Source organism: Diplotaxodon limnothrissa, linkage group LG18 (assembly GCF_057381915.1).
Source record: "Diplotaxodon limnothrissa isolate DT_005_m linkage group LG18, D_limnothrissa_male_GT1.1, whole genome shotgun sequence".
NCBI lineage: Eukaryota > Metazoa > Chordata > Actinopteri > Cichliformes > Cichlidae > Diplotaxodon > Diplotaxodon limnothrissa.
Window position 1 is genome coordinate 5502143 of NC_140613.1, and position 24076 is coordinate 5526218.

The window sequence follows — 24076 nt, forward strand, 5'->3', positions numbered from 1 at the left end:
TCAACAAGTATGAAATCACCACTTAGCTACCAATCAGTTCTCTGGAAAACTGCTTTACAACAAGTACCTGAAAGATCCCTTTGGACTGCTGTGCCATGGATAGTGGGAGGATCTTTCCATTGATGAGCATCAGTAGTCTAATCAGTTTAGATTCTTAAATTCGACTTCATTCTTTGACTTTTCCCATTTGTCTGCAGAACAATTTCACAACATTTTGAATTCCTCTATAAACATTAATCTCGTTTTTTTCTTTTGTCTGCAACGCTTGTCCCTAGCATGTCCTCGTCCATGACAGCATTTAATCTTATCTGAGCAATTCCTCTTGGTCTCCTGTATCACTGCTCATCATTCGACATGCTTTTCCCAGTATATCCACGGCCATTTTTGTATTTATGCTTGTATTTTCTCCCAGACTGGTAAACATCAACAGAGCTCAGCAAAAGAACTTTTAGTTCCTATTTGAACTTTATTAATACAAGTGTTTAACCTTTTCATGTTTATAGTTTTATCTTTCTTTGTAAAGTCAGCTGTTCTGCTGCTCTCTATGTGATTGGTCAGATGCCCCCAATGCCACCCCTTTCATGTAAACAGGCTAGTAGCTAAAATGGGAAACCCTGGTTTACCTCATAGATTGATAACTAGCGTCATGTGATCACTTAGTCTGATTGACAATGTTGGGATAAGTTAATCAAGATAACAGAAAGATTTCTTGAGTATGATGAACAATGAATTTAACTCCTAAATGTGACTTCCTAACACAGAATGTGATGATGTCATACGCTTTGTACTTTGATGTGTGGTGATTGGAAGTGTCTGTGTGGTGCAGCCTGGACAGACCAGACCAGCTGCACCACACAGACACTTCAAACCTCACCCGAGGACAAAAAGCACAAGAACAACAAGAAAAAAAGAAAGAAAACAAACCTTAGAAACATGCAGGGTTACAGGAGAAGCCAGCCGTGCAGAGTCTGAATTTAACTCCTATTTATGACTTCCTACCAAAGAATGATGATGGGAGAATTTCGATTTATTTATTACGCATTAGTTTTATGGGTCTGTTCCACTTAAGGTCAGATTGGTGTCTATGAACCAAAATGAGTTTCACACCAAGACTAAACTCGTGTCATGGTTTGCATTATGCAGTGGTTACAGCGGTGACACTTATTAGACTCTGAAGTCTGTGCACCAGTTTTTCAGGGTCCTATAGGTGCAATTGTTGCGACCACTGTAAATGTGACACCATCACAGAAAAATTGTATAAAATCAGAAGAAGAAAGAGAACTCTAATATGATGGCTGCACACCAGCTGGATCATTATAACAACATCACATCACATGAGTAACTTCAACATGACGAGACTTCAAGGACTCCAACAATGTTCATACAGTGAGGATAAATAATGTTTTTTTTTTATTATTTATTATAAAAAGGACACAATATAGATATATAAAATGCAGCCAGAACTCCAATAACTAACATGTCCATTAATTTGACACGTTGATTTATATATAATTTCTTTTTCTCTCTTAGCTTTTCAGCTCCACATTTTTGCCATTTCTTCCTCACTCAACTCTTTTCTACAAGCTGAGCACACAGTGAAGGTAGGGGAGGGCTGGTGGCATTAAGAGATTTGATTGGGCAATCTAGGGGCCAGTTAGTTCTTTCCTTTGGTGAAAGTTGGGCTCTTCAATTCAGCATGGTACAACTCCAAAGATTCTGCAACATCAAACCCTCTGTCTGCTAATATTACATCCAGTTACAAGATGAGCTTCCCGACCCCCTGAACTACAGATGCCCTACATGACTGTTAGGACAACTTATGTATTGCAAGTATGCAGTACTAAGAATAACTTGATGTTTCTGACTTTGCATTATGAATTGTTTATCCACTGACAAACATTTCAAGTTCTACTAAATTAAAAGACAATTTGTGGTAACCTGATTAGGATTCAAAAAGAATAATTAACAACACTTCTTGTAATGGTGTTAAAATCAGCCCAGCTTTTATTTTCATATGCAAAAAGTAAAAGCAAATCAGCCAACATACTGGACACATAATTGTCAATTATACTGTCACCATTGTTACTGGTATTGAAAGCTTATTGATAATTTGTCCAAGTAAGGAATGCCCTCTCACAAATGTCATGTGACAACCTCATTGGCTTACGGAACTGTGATGTCACACACATTTAGAATCTTACCACCACTGTGATCCTTCGATCCTTTGATCCTAAAACCTATAAATAGGGGTGAGACGCAAGAACTTTTAGTCCGTTATTCGCAGCATTTATGTTTGCAGCATTCAAACGAACGTTCGCCAGAGAAGCCCTTTTTGGATCCTTTTCAGAGTCACTGTTAACAGATTCCAACATGTCTCCAAGAAAGCAGAAAAAAAGAGAAAACGTAAAGCCCAGCGCTCCTCTTTGCAATCGAGAAGACGATACGCAACTGCAGAAGATGTGCTTGGAAGAAATGCATGAGGAAAATCTCATGAACAATCACAATACGCGACACCCGCCCCAGCCAGAGTACACCAATTACATCTGGGAAAGTTTTTTTAAACAACGAACGGAGATTATCTTACTGAGAGAGCACTGTGAGAGAAGGACCGCTGAAGCAGATAAACTGTTCAGACAGCTTCTCGATAAGGAAGATATTATAAAGGAGAAAGAAATGGAACTCCTAGACATGCGGGGAAGGATCTTTGAGCTCCAAGCAAAGCTTAATAAAGTACAAGAAAAACCAACAGAAGAAATCCTCCAACAGAAGAAAAACGAGAAAGAGAGGGAAAAAAAGATTCAGGAGCTGCAAGTAAAGCTGGATGAAGCTCTGCAAAAAAATCAAGAACTCCTCCAAGAGAAGAAACAACTGGTCATAAAACTCCAAGGCACTGAGATAAATGAAAAAGTGCTGAAAGGAAGGGTTGAGTTTCTTCGAAAGAAAGCGCAACAGACCATGAAAAAGGAAGATATGGATTGCAAGCTTCAGGACAGCGAGAAACACAAGGAAGCCTTGCAAATAAAGCTTGATGAAGCTCTGCAAAAAAATCAAGAACTCCTCCAAGAAAAAGAACAAATGGACATAAAGCAGCGCAAACTGCAAGGCATGGAGGGAAAGTACAAAGCACTGCAGGCGAAGCTTGATAAAACACTGAACAAAAATAAAGAGTTGCTTCAAGAAAAAAAGCAACTAGAAATTAAACAGAAAGAAACGGACTCCAAGCTTGAAGGCGTGGAGGAAAAATACACCGCGCTGAAAATAAAGCTTGATAAAACAGTGCAAAGAAATAAGGATTTCCTACAAGACAAAGAACAATGGGAAATAAAGCAGAAAGAAGATAAACAAATTCTCCAGGACTTTGAGAGGAAAAACCAACAACTGCAAGACTGTTATAACCAACTGAACTCCAAAACAACTGAGCTGGAGGGGGAAAAGAAAAAAGTGCAAAAACAATGCTCAGAGATGCAGAGTAAGCTCAGTGACATGCTGAGAAAAAACACAGAACTGGAGAAACTTTCCAACAACTTGAAGTGCAAAAACACTGAGGTGCAGATGTTAAAGCAGCAAGTAGAGAAAACAAACAAAGACCTGCAGTGTACACTTCAAGAACTCGAGAGAAGTCAGCAGCTACAAGACGCACACAACAAATTACAACACAGTTATACAGAGATGCACGAGGCAAAGCTTATGCAGGAGGCCAAATGTAAAGAACTGAAAGAAAGGCTCGAAGAAAAACAAGGCAAATTAGAAGAAGTGGAGACAACATGCAGGAAACTTGAGAAGGAAAACACACAAACAATTGATGAGTTACGAACCCTCATCCTAGAGAAAAGAGTGCTCGTGGAAAAGATCACGGAAAAGAAGAAAAAACGCTTCCGCTTCTTCTGGAGAAAGAGCACTCCTGCTTTTTCTACTTTTTCTACTTTTCCTTCTGCTGATGTCACCCCGTCTTCCTCCTCCACCGTTGCATCGTAATTTTCACCTTAACTCCTAACACCTGCCCCATCTCCCCCCCCCCCCCTCCCCTCTCTCTTTCACCCTCACCCCCCAACCAGTCCCGACAGTTGACTGGCCCCTCTAGAGCCTGGTTCTGTCATAGGTTTCTTCCTTTAAAGGGAGTTGTTCCTATCCACTGTCGCACCCAGTGCTTGCTCAGAGGGCATAGTTGGGGTTCTCTCTCCTCGCTTTCCTCCTTTCTATCCCTTTCCTTTACCCTCTTCTTTAACCCCCACCCCTCCCCCTTTTCTATTCCCCCGCTTTTCTATTTCCTTAATAATTTAATAATAAACACAATTGGCTACATTTTAAATGTGTCTGATCAACGTCTTCATTCAAGAATGAATTGTCTTTCTCACGGAGTCATGTGTATTTTGTGTTTTCCTCGGGCTGGTGATCCCCGCGGTCGTTCAGCCCCGGAGTCCAGAGTTTTAGTGTTTTAATCACATTTAGTGTTACATTTTAGATCACCACAATAGGATATCCATAATTTAGGATTCAGGCATTTGTTTTAGTTCAATATCGTAATCATTCTATGACTGAGTAGTTTACAGAAGCTTCAGTCTGCACCAATAACTTCTGTTGGAGATATTTGTTCTTATTTTTTATTATTTTGAAATTAGTTAAAGTTTGTTGTTAGTTTACTTATATTTTGGGGTTTATTTACAAGTTTATTTGTAGGTTAATATTTGTTTCAATGTTTTGTTTGTTTGATGTTACCTTGTTAAATTAGTCAGTAAAAGCTGTAGGGCCATTTTGTTTCTATAAATAAAGAGACTGGTATAGGACCAGCATGCACTGGGGTGAGCCTATGGTTTTTTACTAGAGCAGGAGAAGCAGCAGGACGTAACTAAAAATGGATCTTGTTATTGCTTGCCAAACTGGATAAAATAAACCATAAGAACGCAACTTTAAAGTTTGGACAGTGGACTTCTTTTGCCTGCGTACGAAATATTATCTCAGTGCAGCAGTGGCTTGTGGACTTTTAATTGTGGGATGTTTGGTTTGTCAAACAAAAGGAATTGCCACTACAAAAAGTAAAAAACCTGCCCGTGGACAAAGGAATAATCCTTCATTAATGGATATGTTGGATATATGGATTTCAAGGATCACCGTCGAACTCGAATAAAAGTTACTGGATCGTCTGTAAGTACTCCAGACGGATTTGATGTTGAAGCCTGGATCAACATGTCACTCGTTCATCAAAGCTGGTGAGTGACAATATTGTTTAAGCCGTAAAGGAAAACGGTGAAGCTATTGGAGTTTAAAGACATTATTTCACTACAAAGACTGATGAACTGAGTTTTGATGTACTAAATTTGTGCATAATAGGATCACTAATTGAAACATGCCAACGCCCTCCGTGGAAATGTTTGTTCGGTGCAATCATGTTTGTGCTTTATGCTATGGATTCTCAGTGTGCTGCGCATCTTTATAATGTTTGAAATAATCCAAGAGGACAATAAAAATGTCGGATATTAAGAGTAAACAAGAGAGTAAACAAGAGGATGACACTCAGATGCAAGCAGAGAAAAGAAGCATCAAATTTACGCCAAAAGGTTTGGATTTGTATATAAAGACATGCCAAGAAAAGCGGAGTTCAATGTGTAAGCAAGCATCTAAGTACATGGGGAAAACTTCTGCTTTAATGACCTCACATGAGAGCGTTAAGGAAGTGTCTTCTGAATTTGGGAAGTTTATTAAATGCTATCAAGATGCAAACGCTTTGCAAGAATCCTTTTTAAGTTTGCCACTGCCAGAAGATGAAGTGAAAAGGCAAAGCGCACATTTTCAGTCTAAGGTGACAGCATTCTGTGTTTTTATGGACAAAGTAAAGGTTTGGTTGCAGGAAGCAGGCGAGCCGTATACTGAACAAAGCAATACTGCTCTTAATGATCAAGCTGTTGAAAGTTTGGATGAAATAAATCCTGAAGACAGTGTCTCTAATATCTCAAGTGTAAAGCCACCTTCGAAAACATTGTCACAGCAAAGTCGAATTTCATCAACATCTTCCGCACGCATTAAAGCTGCGGCTGACAAGGCAGCGCTCATGGAGCGACTCGCTGCATTAAAGAAAAACATTCTATTGAAGCGCAAGAGGAAAAACTGAGAAAAGAAAAGGAGAAATTATCCTTGGAAACAGAGTTGGCAGCAACTAAGGCAAAGCTTCGTGTCTTAAAAATAAACTCAGTTTGTAGCTCTGAGCGTTCTGATGGAATGAACTCTTATTTTGAAAGAGGGCACGTACAAGAACCCATACGGTAAAAAAATACATTTTTCCTGGCCAAAATATATTTCAAATATATGGTAAATATATTTTGTATTTGTGATGCTCCAAAAAAATATATTTTTGAAATTGAAAATATATTTCTTTCAAACCAAAATACATTTCAAAACATATTTTAGGGTGAAGAAAATACATTTCCAACCTTACAGTAGAATGTATATCAAAGTATCCTTTATTTAAAATATATTTAGTGCAATAATGATGATAATGATAACAATACTAAAAGTAACATGTTTTATGCACATCTGCAAAAAACAGTTGGATTCAAACAAAACAGAGTCAAAGGTCTATCACGAATTAGGTTGTTTATTCATTTGCTTACAGTATTTCACATTGCACAATATCTCACTATAATGTAGCGTTCATTGACTTTGAAATTATCTGTCAGTGATACAGTAAACAAGATACAACAACTGCTATGTACACTTTAGTTTTTGACAATATATACAATTTAGTACTTAAAGGAACACACTCCACTGTTTTGGAAATAGGCTCATTCTCCATCTCCCTCAGAGTTAAAAATGCAGCGTCTTCTTTCTAGATCCGTACGTTAATAGGGCTCTGGAGCGTGATCTTACGGGATGGGGCGTAGCCAGGATTTTTGGTCAAGGCGCCATATTAGCAGGCCAAACAAATGCTTGCTGTGTGGTCGGTTGTAATGTTAGATTGCACTACCGACAAAGGAATAAGCTTGAAAACAGGCTCTCTTTTCATTGTTTCCTCACCTGGAAACATCATGAGGGAGCTTATGTGTTGGATGTTACCAAAAGAAGGCGTCTAGCCTGGATAGCAGCTGCGAGACGAGCTGATATTCAGTTCTCTACCAGCCACAGATATCTGTTGGTGTGCTCCAGTATTTTCATTCAGGTAAGTTCTAAATAAGTTCATATTATTATTTATAGCCTGTTAATTTTATTTTCAATAGCACAAACTTAGAACAAACATGCAGAACTACCTTCTATTTATAGAGTTGCTAATTATTTGGCATTATTGCAACAAACCAGCCTATGAAATGAATGAAACAAATCCCGACTGGGTTCCAACACTACACATGGGGCACTACGAAATCCCTGCTTCAAACTACATGCTACATACCACCATGCCAATCAGATTACTTCTTCCATGTGAGGGTAAAAAGGTGACCTTCCTGGATAAGATGGCAAAGGTTTGCTGTGTTTTGGTGAACATGTGCCCCAGTGTGGTAGTAAAACCAGGGAAAAATGCTCTTGTTAAATACTTTTAAGTCTTGTGCTGTTTATGTAGTGATAAGTTTTCAAAAGAGACAGTAAATTACAGAATGCTAGTAGTGGGTGATATTATACAAATGCTGTCATGATTTTATGTGAACATTTTGTCATTTGTAAACTATACATAACATTTTTTCTACATTGTAACTGATGTGATGTTCGACAAAGTGCTTTTAATTAAAAATAGGCAAACATTTCTTTGTTTCTTTATTCAACTTTTGAACAGTGGTATTTAGTAAGTACATATTCAGTAAATGCAAAGTATTTACATGGCCCCCTAAATTAAAACATTATGGGTTATTCAGAACAGAACTATGCTTGGAAAAATATTGTCCCATCAGTTGATCCAACTCCTCCACAGTAGCAGGTGGAACTTTTCTTTTTTGAGGATGGCTTCTTTTACCTGTCACAACGAATGGTCTGTTTATGTTTTGATCAAGAACCTTTTTTTTGGGCAGCTGAAGAGGAGAAGTCTATCTTATGGCCAACCTCTGGCTGTATCTTGGTCATATTACCCAGCAAAACCCAGTATGCAGGTTCATCTGTAACAGTCCTTGTGCCACAGATCCTCACTGCTCTACATTAAACAGAAGAGCAGTGACATGGCTGCAAGTCTCCACGACTCTAGCCATACAGCTGCAGTGGGCGGCTTCAACCTTCCCTGTGATGCTCACAATGACCTGTGGCTGCAATGCTGCAATTCAGTCTTTAAGAGTGCAGGACCTAAAACACACACAGACAAAGTTCATTTAAAGACAAGAACTTTAATAAGCCAAGTCCGACACAAATGTGTTTTATTTACTTTCAAATCCATTTATCATAAATGTAACAAATAAAGTGTTTTTATGTATCCATCTATAGAACGCTGCATGTTATATTCTAAATCTGCATGTTTCTTTTTAGAAACCTATCAGCAAAAAATGAACCTAAAGTATGTAATGCAAGGATGTAATCACTTTCAAGAGGGAGAAAACATAAAGTTCGACTTTAAGTGACAACTATGGACACCTAATATGACAAGCAGATTCTGCAGGTCATTAATCAATGTATAAACTAAAACAGAATGTATTTTTAGTGACACAGGACACAAACAAGGAAGCAAGATGTGTAATTAGGATTATTTATAATAAATATGAATTAATTAGGGCAATTTCTTTAACCATAAAGAATAACTAAATCCTTCAGGACAATGTCACATCAATGCACTGAACTCACTATGTTATCCCTCTAACAGAGCCTCTACATGTTCTCACTGTAATTTCCCCCTCACGAATGAATTTTTGCTAGCACTAATTTGAATGCTGGGGGGAATCAAACGCATTTTACTCGCAGTACTCAAGCTGACTTACCTTTGCTTGAATGACGGCGTACTCACAACGTGGAGGCTTAAAAATAGCCAAATCTTGTACCCAGTCCTTGGTGAATTGGATGTGCGCCTCCAGAGATTTATAATTGCGAAATTGGTGCGCCGTGTATGCTCTGACTCCACAGACAAGGTATGAGAGTAGATCATGCTAAGTCAATAGCGGTTTGGTCTTCAGGGTTTCTACTCCACGGCTATATTTCATACGGGTCCACATTTCAACAATCAAGTACCGTCTCTTTGCATCTGGACAGAATCTGTCTCTATACCGTCATTTTCTTTTGAGCTACGTTTCAGAATGGTTCGTAGCAATCTTGTTTTGATTCGTGACCTGCCAAGATGGTGCTGCGCTCCCACAATGCATTGCGACATTACGTCAACTCAAGCCCTTTGCGTGCAGGAGTGTATGCGCATACGCATTGCCACGGTGGTTTAAAAAATAAAGATATAATGAAAAGTAATTAATAAAAATTAAATATTTAAACATTCCCACAAATGTGCAATGAACGTGCAAAAACTCTCTTTAGTAGTTGTTGCTGTTTCTTTCTTTCTTTCTTCTTCTTTTTTTTTTTTTGAAAAATAACGACGTCTCTGAGGCGCGAAATCTGACAGCGAGAGGAACGGCCGGATACAGGAGACGGGAAGAAACAAGCCGATTATGTTCGCGTTAATTAAGTGGTTGGAAGATGTAAAATTCTCAATTCTGCCAACTGAACATATACGAGATTTTAATGAGGATGAATAATTAGCCGGCATGGAGGAAACGGACCTTTATTTCGTGGAGTGGCGACAAGAAGCCAAGGCGGGTGGCCAGTCTAAGAAGCCTCCATCATCAAGCTAGCAGGTGCCTTTTCCCATATAATATTACTTTATTCTCGTGTATTTGGAACGGAAGCGTAGAGCTGCCACCCAGGCAAAAGAGAAATATAAGTATATCACGTTATAACGTGAAAAGTTTATCGTTCTAACAATATACTATCATGTTTGAACAACATGTTTGAACAACATTGTACGAAAAATGTACATAATTATCACGTCCGTACAATATTGTGCGAACGTGACAATTATGTATATTATAATAACGTGATATTATATTATACAAACATGAAAAGCATAATGTTAGAACAATAAACATTTCACGTCATAACGTGATACAGCTCTATTTTTCTTTTGCCTGGGTGGCAGCTCCACGCTTCCATAATTTGGTAATCAAAATATGTAACTTAATTAATTATATTGTGACGTACTTTTGCCTTTTCTTATTATTCTGCCTTCTCAATAACTATCAAAGCCTATTCACATTTAATTTGGCTTTCACAGAAATCCTACCTCTCCTTCTGGCTACAGAGTACTTACCAAGGTTAGAAACAAAGAACAGTTATGCTTTATTAATGTTCGCTAATTACAATGTTCCACATTTCCTTGCTTTTTAAGTCATTTTTAGGCTTTTTAGAGTTTTTGTTTTTTATTTTTTTAGCAGTAATGTTTCTGCCTATTTATTTCAGCCCATGAAATCGAATGCAGATCTTCCTAATGTGAGATTTACATAAATGTAAGTAATTTTGTTTGTCATTGTCATTAATGTTGTTGCTGTTGTTGTTTTTGTGCAGTTTGCAATCATATAAACCTAGCAAGCATCAGTCAGCACAGTGACTAACCTAAACAGATTCTTGCTTTATTCACATATATTATATGTAATTATATATACCTGCACATTGTACCTAGGGTTGCAGCCACTTGGCCCCACCCCATTGTTGTGACAGCCCTGATTGTACTTATACACTGCATCTGAACAGGGAACAGTCTGCCACATTAATGTATTTTTAAGTGACTTGTTTGTAATACATGAATTTGTTTTTTACAGATGTCAAAGTCTCAACCTCATGCTGCCCTCCCCCATCCTCCTAAAGTAAGTATTTGTTGTTGTAGTTTTTTATGCGGTGTCTGTGTCACATGCTAATCATAATTATTGAAATAACTGTTTTCTAACAGATTTTCCAAAACACTAGTTATGTTTGTTGTCATTCAGACCAATACTACTGCTTAGACATTGTTTAGTGGTCATGCATGTTTGACAAGCTCGTTATGATACCAAAACAGTAGGCCTATCACAATAATCGATATATCGACTTAACACACAATACATGTACATGACCTCAATAATTGTTGATGATGTAATTTATCCGCCATTATATTTACAAAAATAAAATATAATGATAACAAAACAATAACATTAAATAACATTGTTTTCTATTTGTTAGAAAATTTACTATTTATTCAAGTTTTTAAGGTATCTAATATTTTGATTCCTAATTTCAATGATCTAAATACTTTAAGAATTAGATGTTGGTTTGTCAATTGAAAGTGTGTAGATCTTGCATTATTATGGTGTTATATTATGATTATACATTCAAAGACATAAAATGGTCTTAAAATGACAATGACATAACTTGTCGCAATTGTTTATGGGGCAATATACCGACCAACAAAAAGTCGCTATCGTAACAGGCCTTCAAAACAGACGGTTTTATGATTGATAAATTCAAAAAATAAATACATTTAATTTCTCTGAGATTCTCTAATATTCAGTTACAGTTCACAACACAGTTACCCGTACATGCAGTATTATACTGTAAATATAAATCTCTGCATTTAGCATCCCACTAGAAGCGTCACAGTTACTGCCTCTTTTTTTTTTTTTTTTTTTACAAATACCTGTACTATCACTAACACATTTACTGTTTTACTTTTAGCCTGTGGATACAAATGCAGATTTCCTTAATGTAAGTTGTGCATTTTAATTACATCATGTTATTTTTATTATTATTTATTTATTTATTTTATTTTACATTCAAATATTTCAAGCTTCTTGGTTAAAGAAGCTTGATTGCTAGTAGGTAAAGAATAGTTCACCTATAATTCATATTCCCAATTAATTTCTCACCTCTGATTGAATGCCTTTGTTTGTTTTCCTTTTGACTATAACAAAACATTTTTGCTGGATATATATGGTGAATTTATATGCATAGATACAGTCGTAGTGCTTGACACATGCAAACAGCAGTAGATGTACTAAAAAGGAAATAATTACAATCATGATGTTGATTGCTGATGTCAGTATATATATTTTAGAGGAATGTTTTGTTTTTCACCCAAAATGAACTATATTGCTTCAGAAGAGATTTATTACCCTATATAAACAGTATCTATATATTGTTCTGTTTTTTGTTTGTTTTTGTTATTTTCAGGTTCAATGGTGCGTGTTCTTCTAATGGCCGCCTTCCCACTGGAGGTTTTGATCCACAGCAATTTAAAAGGTAATCAGCTTTGAAAGTCAGTTCAAATGGTTAGCTAATAGTACTTTAAAAAGCCTACAACTCTGTCACCAGTTTCTTTACCAAAAATTACCCATAAAAGTATCGCTCAATAGCATATATTGTAGTTCAAATGTTTAGTTGTACAAATATCAAATTTTTGGAAATCTAAAACTAGTCAAACACTCAAATGTTCATGCTTTTTATAGGTGGACAGAGCAAAACGGACATCGGCGCAGAGTGAAGAACTGCCCTTGATAAGGACACTATGACAGCCATATATAGTAAGTGAAGACTTTCTGTGTATCTAAAATTGCATACAGCACAAGTAACTTACTTTGCAACCATTAAAATAGGTTGTAAAGTAAGTTACCAATACAAATAGGTGATGATGCATTGTAGTGGTTGGTCTCAGACAAAGAAGGTCAACAGATTTATGAATGCTGGAAGGTAAGGAGAGACGACCAAAAGGGGTGTTAGCATTACTGTAATGTGAACTGGATAGACTTCCCATCTAGGAAAAAAAAGAGGTAAAATTATGCGTAAAATATATCTGTATTAATATCTGTATCTATATAAACAGAAATATCTGTTTGCTAAATGAAGCCAGCTAACATAAATCACATTTTTATTTTAACTCTGATAAAAGTAATAGAACTGTGACTTTTGTTTGTTACAGTGGCGGTAAGGAAGGGGTTTCCCAGCGTGTCCAGAAGGGCTTTGAGGATTGCCGTGAAAGCTGGGGGAACTGAGACTGCTGGAAAAGGAAAAGAAATTACATTTTAAGTATGCTGACTTATGTTCATACAATCACACACACATATACACATACACACACATATATGTATATGTGTGTGTGTTTCTTTTAGAATGTTTGAGTATGTAATGAGAATAAACTTATAAAATGAATATTCCTTGCTTGATTGATATGCTATATGTACGTTTTAAACATCAAATAAAGATTTCTTTCAGATGTTACATGTGAATGTGTTTTCTTAGAAATATATGAAGGGTTAAATTTATATTTTTTTGAATGATTTTAAATAAATTTAAATTGTATTTTGAAATATATTTTATTAATATATTTCAAAATATACAAAAAATGGCCAAAAAATATATGTGCTAAAAAACATTTCAAAATACATAAACATATTTCAAAATGTATTTTAAAATACATTTTGAAATACATTTCAAAATATACAAAAAATGGCCAAAAAATATATGTGCTAAAATACATTTTAAATATATAAATATATTTTAAAATGTATTTTAGCACATATATTTTTTGGCCATTTTTTGTATATTTTGAAATATATTTCAAAATGTATTTTAAAATATATTTTTTTACCGTATGGGAAGCGCCTTGTGCTGATACATTTGTTCCGGCAGAAAGAGATTACTCTGGTACAAATTCTACATCTGAATCACAAGTAATCATACCTCAAAACTCAATCAACTGGAAGCAGAACAAATTCCACTGTTCTGCATAGTTGTTTGTTTTGTTCACACAGCAATCATTTACTAGAGAATTGTAAGCAGTTTAAAGCTAAAATTCATCGGGATAAGCTGACTTTTATCAAGGAAAGGGGAATTTGTTTTGGTTGTTTAAAAGTTGGTCACATAAGCAAAGACTGTAGGAGTCATTTGAGACACAGCAGCTGAGCAAATGATCATTTCATGCTGAAGACATCCTCAGACAGATTTAAATACATAGATAAACACAGCCTGGTGCCAATAACACAGCTAATGACACTGCTGTATCACTGGCTTTACTGATTAAAGACCATATGTGAAGGAAATCTTTGAACACAACAGAAAGTGACCTTTTAAACCTGAGACACTGATGCTGCATTCAAGGACCATTAAAAACATTTGAAAGGACTTAAGAACATGAAGAAAATGTGACTTGTTTCTCTGTAATGAAGCTGTTTTAGTGAAGAAAGTTGAAAGGTCACAGAGCGACTGCTGAATCTTCTGCTCTAAACATGAACTCTGAACTTTGTGATGCTTCAGGAGGAAAACTGCTTCAGTTATTCTCTCAGATTAGTTTCATATTTTCTGCGTCAGATTTGAGTGAGATCCTGCAATGAAGACAGAAGAAAAGACTTTGTTCAAAGTTTGATTTATAGTCAAACCTTCCAGTTTATTCACACAATAAAACATCAACACAATATATGAATTCATTCATTAAAATCACAGTTTTTCCTCATTTGTTTGATGATTTTGACAAAAACAAACACAAACACACACACATGGTCTGCCATACTCATAAAGAGAAATGTCATCATTGTTCAATACAAATATTCCAGAAACATTTAGAGGATAGAGAAGTTTACATTTTCATGTGGAGAAATATTTTAGTAAATCAAAATGATGATGAGCAGTGATAGCCTCCATAAACAGTCACAGGAAAGATCTCCTTTAAAAACTCAAGAGAACAACTAGAAGATGTGGAGGTACCACCCATAATGTTTGACTGACAGCTGATCTCTGTGCAGAAATGATGGAGAGAAAATAAAATGAAACTAAAACACAGATTTAAACCCACAATATGAAAGACTTCAGTCTATTTGAGCTTAATCAACTCAGCTGTGTCTCCATAATTATAAAACAACAGTCCAGCATAGAGCGGCTGAGTGAATGTGGTCTGGACTCTGTGGAGGAGAATCATGGTTTCAGAGACGCTGTAGAAGGACAAAATACCTGCTCTGTGATCCAGGTACACTCCTACTCTGGAGGAACGAGGACCTGAGACAGGAGTTTGGATGTTGTTGTACCAAAATGTATAACTGTTGTTGTCACAATGTAATGACCAAGATTTGTCATTACGTCCGAATAAGCATTCATGCCCACTCCCTGCTCTGCTGATATTCTTGTATGCGACTGCTACATAACCTCCTCTCCCTCTCCACTCCACCTCCCAGTAACAACGTCCAGTCAGACTCTCTCTACTCAGGACCTGAAACCAATAAGTGAATCTGTCTGGATGATCAGAATAAGACTGTTGTTGATACACTGCTGTTGCTTTTCTGTTCCCCTCTGATAATAACAGCTGTTTGTATGCTGTGTTTGGATCCAGTGTGATTTCACATGAATATTTTAAGAATTCAGCTCTGGTCTTTGGCTCTGCTGGTGGATCTGACAGTAAAACATCCACTTCAGTGACTGTCAGTGAGATGTTTGTCCATTGCTCTCTCAGAATGTCCTGTAGTTTATCTCTGACCTCTGACACAGCTGCTGTCACATCCTCAAAGTAGCTCAGAGGACGGATATTGATGCTGGATGAGTCTGTAGACTCACTGAGTGCTGACAGTGAGGGGTAGTTGTGTAGAAACTGGATGTGATCCTCTGTGTGTGAGAGCTGCTTCAGCTCAGCATCTTTCCTCTTCAGCTCAGTGATCTCCTGCTCCAGCTTCTCCTGAAGCTCTTTGACTCGACTCACTTCAGTTTCCTGCTGGGATCTGATCTGCTGCTTCACATCAGAGCTTCTTTTCTGGATGAGATGGATCAGCTCAGTGAAGATCTTCTCACTGTGCTCCACTGTTTGATCAGCAGACTGATTGATGGCCTCCACCTCCTGTTGAAGCAGCTTCACATCTTTCTCTCTGTCCTGGATTCTCTGCTGGATGTTTTGTCGACTCACCTCCAGCTCTCTCTGCCTCTCAGTCCTTTCTGCTGCAGCTGAGACTGTGTCGTGGCCTTTATGTTCATCCACAGGGCAGAGATAACAGATACTCTGCTGATCAGTACGGCAGAACATCTTCATCACCTCATCATGACGAGAGCAGATGTTCTCCTGGAGCTTCTTGGAGGGCTCCACCAGCTTGTGTTTCTTTAACTGAGCTGCTACATAATGAGGCTGAAGGTGTTTCTCACAGTAAGATGTCAAACAGACTAAACAGGACTGTAAAGCTTTCATTTTTCTCCCAGTGCAGACATCACAGGCCACATCTTCAGGTCCAGCATAGCAGTGATCAGCAGGAGCAGCTTGGAGTCCAGTCTTCTTCAGCTCCTCCACTAAATCTGCTAACATGGTGTTTTTCACCAGGACAGGCCTTGCTGTGAAAGTCCTCCGGCACTGAGGGCAGCTGTAGATTTTCTTCTTTTCCTCTTCATCCCAGAAGATTTTAATACAGTTCATGCAGTAGCTGTGTCCACAGGGAATAGCCACCGGATCCTTCAGTAGATCCAAACAGACCGAACAGCAGAATTTTGTTTGATCCATTTGATTCATGTGCTGTGCCGTTTCACCGTCTCTCAGTGACTGTCAGACAGTTTCACTTCCTCTGAACAGAAACAACCTCTGTGCTCTGAAGGGAAACAGATCTCTGCTCTTGTTCACCTCCTACAGGAAATGAGGCTCACCAGCAACTGCATTTACACCATGTTGTTTAGACCCATCCTGATACAGACACATCTGTGAAGGGAGGCACTAAAGAAATATTCTTACAGAGCGACCAAGAGCCAATCACATGATGCTGGGTGTGGTATGTTTGGTTACAACATGCAGTAACAAGTCTGACCCAGTTAAAGTTTAATAGTTTAACTTTACGTGGATGTTTGAAATTGAAGTTTTATAGGACTCTCTGTTTAATTGTTGTTTTGTTTGGAGCGATGGTTCTTTTTATTTAAATAATTGATGATAATTTGATATATTTGATTATTTATTACTGGTGCAAACAATTCATTTCTTCATGGTGCAAATATATAGTAGACTCAGGAGTTTAACTCAGTTTTCTTGGCCTTTGTTTATCGTTTCATTTGAAATCTTAATGGGTAAAGATCATCATAATTACATATGAAATTATATGTACAAATTATATGTTCCATTACACTATTAACAGCACAGATTATACAGCAAACATCAGATTCATGGATGGAGCCAGAGGCTAAATGACTGTTCAGTCCTCTTTAGGAAACGATCTTCATATGACGACAAACACGACAACAATCAGCTGTCAAACTGTACAAGAAGTTCACAGTAATGTAAAAGAAGTTATATCACTTTATTTTTAAACGTACGCACTCAGGGTCAGGACTGAAGACACTGATCGAGAAAATACTCTAAATATAAATATTCACCTAAACATTCAAAATGATTCAATTGCATGAAAAGAAATATGAACTCTCTACAATACTGGCTTCTGATTGGTTGAAAAAGCAGGTGCTGAACTTCAGAAGAGCTAAAGCTGCAAAACTGTGTAAACCCAGAGTGGATGCTGCCCTCTGACCTTTCAGAAGTACGATCTTTTTATGAAGACACAGAGGCAGAGTTATTATTCATCACTTTAAAGATGATATTCGTTATCTGTTCTTCACTCGTTGTCTAGTAAAGTCCAGAGAATGAGACACATGATTTGAAAACATACAGCTGCATGTTAGAGATCACAGAGTTCTTCAGTCTTATGAGAACTCATGGAGACTAAATGTCAGACACATCAACAGTAAATGTCGTTCCTCCCCCCGTCAGTTTGTGTCCTCCACACTTGTTTACACAAACATCTGAGGTTTGAACAGTGTGCAAAACCACATGTTACAAAGCTGCTGAGCTACTGAATACTGGAATATTTCATTCAATATCACCATCTGACCAAAGGACAAACACAGAGAGGATTAGAGCGCCAAACTTTGTTTCAAACTGTTTCAGATTTTAGAGGCAAAAAGCAGAATTTCTACCTGGACAAAGAAATCAAAGCAGGAGCAAAACAAGCTTTTTACATTTATTCAAAGGCATTATGTGAATGTACTCTGAGCCACAGCCTCCTAAAGTAAAGACATTTGATCATCTAAACCAGACAGAGTCATGTTTTCAGCAGTGTCTGTGTCCTCCATATAGACCATGCCATGGTCCACCTAGGGTGACCAGGTGTCTGACTTTATGTGGGACTACACAGCGCTCAGTCCTTGTTTGCCTGTGCCACACACACATTGAGCCAATGTCCAGTTTTTTTATTGACTCTAGTTTCTGTCGATCGCTAGGCCCACAAAAAAACCCTGTACAGGAAGTAGATTTCATCTCTCTGATAAAAGGAGTTCTAATCCCTGATCCTATGAGTCTGAGCCAGTAGATGATATTGATATGATCATATTTATGCCTTTGTTGTTTCACAAAGGGTTAAAAACATTCACAGGTTGGACTGTGGTTCTCCTTTTAGCGTCTCTGCTGGAATTTTAACTGTGAACCTCTTAGATCCAAACTTCTGAACTGCTCATCTCACAGAGGACAAAAGGGAAGAACCCCAAATCTCTTCTTCACCTCACTTTTATACCTGCTCACCCTTTCTCCCCCCTTCCCTCACTGGACGTCACATCTTCACACTTGGGCCAATCAGGTTGTTGACATTTGATCATCTGATGTGCACCCACACCTCATCTCTCTCTCTCTCTCTGACTCACAAGATTTAACACAAAGTTTAAACTTTAAAATCACTTCATTACATTTTCTTTGTTATTCTTAACACAGAAAATTCACATTCAAAAACTTAACACAGAATAAAACAGAGTAGCCAGTAGTGGGACATGGTTCCAGCAACTCTGATGGTGACGGCCCGTTTGAAGCTGAAGCTCCGGCACGTGTGTCAAAAAATCAACACACTGCTTCAGAAACGCTGTGCTGAGGCTTGGTTTGACTGAACAGAGTCACGTGATCAATGACGTCTGAAGCTTCATTCAGCACGTCACTGCTTCAGTACCTGATTCAAAGATTTATAAGGAATTGAAGCATTGGTGGGATTTGTGCCGTGTTTTGGTGATTTTGTGAGAGCGAATCAGTGTGTGACATAATTATAGACATGGAGCCAGGAAGAGAGGACGCTCTGCCTGTTCCTGAATAAAAACCAGTTCATCAGCATTTCTGCTCCCAGGTCTAAAATGTACATAAGAAATATGATATACACATAATTATAATGATATAACTTATAGTATATTATATATAAACGTACCAGTCTGCTGGTTAATTACATAATCAGGTGGAGGCAGTGACCTCACAACCTCCTATAAGCTTTAAGTTAAGGTTACTTTATTTATACCCACAGGTAAATTTGCTTTACAGAACAATGATAGCATTTGGCCTCCCTTCACAAACACACACACCTAATGAAAGCTGACAAAACACATATTTAGTAATTAAACAAAGTGAATCAAATCAAAAACAATTCTTATTGAGTTCAGTGACAGCAGCAGGGACAAAGCTGTTTTTATAATGCTTTGTCCTGCATCTTGGAACTAGAAACCTCCGTCCTGAAGAAAGAAGCTAAATCCACCCCGTAGAGGATGGCAACCATTTTTAAGGATTGATTAAGCCATCTGTGGTACCTGTTTAGAGTACAGGGAGTCTAAACAGGCCTGTGACTCATCTATCAGACGACTGGACCATCTCACTCACTAATTCAGTCAATTTTTCTCTGTGACAGAGGTCTGACTGAACCATGGCACCAAACAAAAAGATAAAACAGACTCAATAAAAGAACAAGAAAACAAAGTTCAAATCTTTCGCTCGATGTGGAAATGAGCAAGTTTCCTGAGGCAGTAAAGGCACTGGTGACCCTTTTTACAGACCGATTTGCAATAAAAGTTCAGTTTTTCATTGATTATGGTCCCAAGATATTTATATGATTGCACTTGCTCTATTTTCTGACCTTTAATTAAAGTGACTCTGTGCCCATTTAGTTGTTTCCTAAAATCAATAACCATATCTTTTGTTTTAGATATGTTCTATTGGAGATAAGACTCCTCCCACCACTGAACAAACTAATCAATGATTGGACTATGGTGAGTTTCACCCTCTTTCAGTAAGCTGACAATAACAAAGTCATCTGTAAATTTAATGATGGCCCTGTTTTCATATCTGCTCTGACACGTGTTTGTAAAGAGAATGAATAATAAGGGCGATAAGAGACCCTGGAGGAGAAGCTGTGGAGGAGAACACTGGGTCAGACAGAACCCCATTTATTCTCACTCTTTGTGACCTGTCAGTTAAAAGATCTAAAATCCAGCAAACCAGGTTTTTCCTGATTTCAAACTCTTCTAAAAGTCTTTTCATTAAAATATGGGGCTGTATTGTATTAAAAGCAGAAGAAAAATCAATGAAAAGAAGTCTTGCAAAAGTCCCTTTACTCTCTACATGTTTAAGAATCAGATTTAGTCCAAAGCGCGTCCTGCACTCCTCTGTTGGGCCTGCACGCAAACTGCATTGGATCCAGCTGATATTCAATCTCTTCCATAATCACATTTCTGATGATGTTTTCAAAGACTTTCATGACAACTCAGGTGAGGCAACAGGCCTGAAGTCATTCAGGACGTTTGGACGACTAGATTTAGGGACATGAACGACGACAGCTTCCTTCCAAAGCGAGGGCACATTTTGTATTTGAAAGGATTTATTGAAAATAAGCTGAAATTTAGGACTGAGCTCTTTAGCACAAGATTTAATTAGGCGGCACTAATGTTATCAGGGCCCTGGCTCTTGTTCACATTAACTGTATGAAAGGCCTTTTGGACATCGCTGAGTTCAGTGATGAAGTGTTGAGTATCTTTCAGTTTCTGTTTCAGTTCAGAAGAACTAAAACGAGCATCAAGCATATTCAAATCTCTGTCTGACTTAAAACCGTCTACAATGATCTGACTGCTGCTCTGGGGATTTTGAAACCCTGATATGGTTTTCATACAAGTCCAGGCAGACCCAAAATCTTTTGCTGCAAATTTTCTTTCAAGAAGGTTTTTGTAGATCTGTTTTGCTTTCAAGAGCTCGATTTTCAAGTCTTTGGTGACTGCCTGAAAGTCAGTAACAGCCCCCTCTTTAAAAGCCTGTCTCTTTTTCCTTAAACAGGATTTGATGCATTTGGTGACCCATGGCTTATTGTTAGGGTACACTTTAGCACGCTTAAGGGGTATAATCATGTCTTTACAAAAACTGCATATGAGCTAACATCCACCAAAGCATCAAGACTGAATAAAAACTTCCCAATCTGTAAATTTAAAACATTCCTGCAAGGTAAGCACAGATTCTTCTGACCACATGATTGATTGATGATAACATAATTTTTTCACCCCCCGAAAATTCATGTTCAAAGCAACATATCAGCCCGATATCACACAGAACTGTCACATGACATCAAACACAAGCTGTCAGCTCTGCAGAGTGGGCAATCATAATGAAGCAGTTCATTATAAGCTGCAGACTCAAGCTGCTCTTCATATATTTGTCCACCAGATGTCACCAAAGAGGACTGTGATGAAAGCTTCGAGTAATGAACCGTTTTTCATTACAAGCTTGGCCAACTGACTACAATCTACAATAAACTAATATGGCTTTTCAATCCTCTCTTCAATCACTTGGTACCACCAGGAACCTTTAAATGGGCACTCAAGCTGCCTGGAGACTGTTTTGTCGTGCACATCAGAGAAACCACAGGTAAGACAATCTTATCCAAAAGGTCAGTGTAACAGTATTGTTTTCCACCAGCTTAACCAAACTCCCCACACTAACTGGAATTTCTTTTCCCAGGCAAACATTAAACAGCAGCAGCTGGAAAACTGGAAAACCTAAAGCCAAATAATCAATAAAACATAACAAACTTTTGTATGAGTGAGTATTGATAAACTGAGCAGAATTAAACCTCAGTGAAACCACATATAAGTTCTGGTAACTGGCACATATTTATGTTTAATATGTTGTTTTATATTTTGATCAGTTTCAGGTGTTTGTGCGACTGTGTTAACCATCAGTAAAACCACATATAAATCACACTTCTGTGTTTAACAATTACAACACTTGATGCTGTTTTTCTGATTCAGGATTGTGTGTGTGATGAGTTGGCCACACAGTTCTTATCTTTCTGCTTCACACACACACAAAACTGCCGAGGTTGAAGCTTCAGTCTCTTTCTACCCCAGGTCTCACCACATTTCCAAAATGTAAACTCTGAGTCTCATAAGAAATGTGGTTCAAAAAGATGTGCTGATCTATGAATGCATCCTTACTGAAAGCTAAAGATGTCCAGCAGACAAAAACAGCAGCTGAATGAACAGTTATCATGAGCGAGTGTACAAACACTATCACAGGAAATAACAGAAATAAACTGTAGTTTCCATTTATACCTGTAGTATTTTTTCAGCTCCATGTCATCTTCCAATATGTCAAAATATGATTTCATTGTATCTTAAACAAATACAAACTTCTTTCTTCCCCCCAGAGAGCCAACAGTTTACTATCAGAACTGAGGCTGATCATTAACAGGGAGCAGCAGGTAACAAGGTCATCAGCAGTGGAGGAAAGTATGGAAGTAATACTCAGCTTCATATTTGAAGATACTCGAGTATCTTAGCTGCAGGTCTGGAACAATGGTTTTATTTCCTTTCCCATTAAACATCTCACACAGCCCCTCATCTGTGACCCTTAGCAAACCCACTGGATATCTACCTGTACATAAAGGAGATCAGATCAGTTCCATCTAGACCAGCTGTAACAGGAAAATGCTGCTTACACTTTGATGCATCACTTTCAGTTTGTCATATAAGACAATATATCAGATTGAGGCATTATTTTCCTGCAGTGAGTAAATCTACTTTGTACTTTACTCTTTTCTTTTAGGTAAAGGCTCTAAACAGCACTTGTACACTGTGGAAATCCCATAAGAACGTCTCCTGAACTCTGAAAAATAACAAAACAAAGACTAAAAGGAGGTCATGGGTGCTGATGATGATGCTGATGATGAAGAGGAGTAGCATGCATTTAAAAAGTGACTGATGTCCTAGAATACAACAGAACAGTGTCTCTACAAACTTATGAAAACATGACAGTCTTGCATTAGTTTGTATTCTTATGATTTCAAAAAACGAGGGAAAAATCTCCTTGAAATGCACAATTCCTTTTTGTTATTTCTTAGTGTGTGACGTATTTTATTGGCTTTATGATTGGTGCAAACAGTTTCCTGATTCATAATGAAAATAGATTTTAGACACAGGAGGAACACGCAGTGATCAGCAGGAGCAGCTTGGAGTCCAGTCTTCTTCACACTGAGGAGGGACATATATGCAGGAACAGTTGTCATAACTGTTACAACCACCAGATGGCGAAAGAGTCCCACTGCAACTTTAAGCCATGAAGGATGTGTCTTGATGTTTGCTTGTGATAAATGTGCTTTATGTGAGTCTTTTTCAGAGAGTAACAGTAATATGTCTGATTATATGTCTTTAATCAGTAAAGTCTCGCTTTGCTAGAAATAAATAAATAAATAATAAAATTGTAAACATGCAGCTGTATGTTAGAAGTCAAAGGGTCCTTAAGTCTTCTGTAAATTGACGGGGATCAAATGAAGGACACAAGTATCTGTTCTTACTCTAATAAATGCTGCTTTAATATCCAACAGACTATTTTCCTTCCTCATCAGCAGTAAACAGCTCGACTGCGTCTGTGCATTTGTGTCCTCCATACTTGTTTCCACAGACATCTCAGGCTTGATGCCACGATGCAGTGTAGAAACCTGACAACCCTCTGACTCATGTTCAAATGTTCAAGGACATTTCTCAGGATCATGTATGACCCCTTTTTGACATTTGGACTTTCATTAATAATATTTGTGTTTCTGAGTCATTTTTGTGGAGACTTCTGTCCAACGTAGTGTCCAAATGAAGCCTGAAGCTTTTCTTCACCCTCTTGTCAGATGGTCAGCAACAAAACTCTGTTCCAACCAATGTCTGATAAGAGATGAGACACAGCAGCTGAGCAAATGATCATTTCATGCTGAAGACATCCTCAGACAGAATTAAACACATACATAAACACAGCCTGGTGCCAATAACACAGCTAATGACACTGCTGTATCACTGGCTTTACTGATTAAAGACCATATCTGAAGGAAATCTTTGA

At 37.7% G+C, this 24076-nt stretch overlaps 1 protein-coding gene and 1 pseudogene across 7 annotated transcripts; one reads left to right on the top strand and one right to left on the bottom strand.

The window, feature by feature from the left end:
- Window positions 1–5464: 5464 nt before the first annotated feature.
- On the top strand, window positions 5465–6261 carry LOC146612953 (uncharacterized; annotated as a pseudogene).
- Window positions 6262–14773: 8512 nt separating this feature from the next.
- Window positions 14774–16363, bottom strand: LOC146612954 (tripartite motif-containing protein 16-like). Of its 7 annotated transcripts, none has more exons than XM_085377062.1 (2): window positions 16193–16363; window positions 14774–16000 (listed from the first exon to the last, which is right to left on the bottom strand). In XM_085377062.1, exons 1-2 carry the CDS (start codon window positions 16346–16348, stop codon window positions 14774–14776), a joined length of 1383 nt encoding a protein of 460 aa, XP_085233188.1. In that variant the 5' UTR covers window positions 16349–16363. The 7 variants fall into 7 exon arrangements, with proteins under 7 accessions (XP_085233188.1, XP_085233185.1, XP_085233186.1 ...); XM_085377059.1 differs by having other exon boundaries at window positions 16157–16363; XM_085377060.1 differs by having other exon boundaries at window positions 14774–15941; window positions 16113–16363.
- Window positions 16364–24076: the final 7713 nt, after the last annotated feature.

Bases quoted from the DNA above. Each gene is read 5' to 3' on its own strand.
- LOC146612954 (XM_085377057.1), bottom strand. From the start codon at position 16,348: ATGAACTGTATTAAAATCTTCTGGGATGAAGAGGAAAAGAAGAAAATC.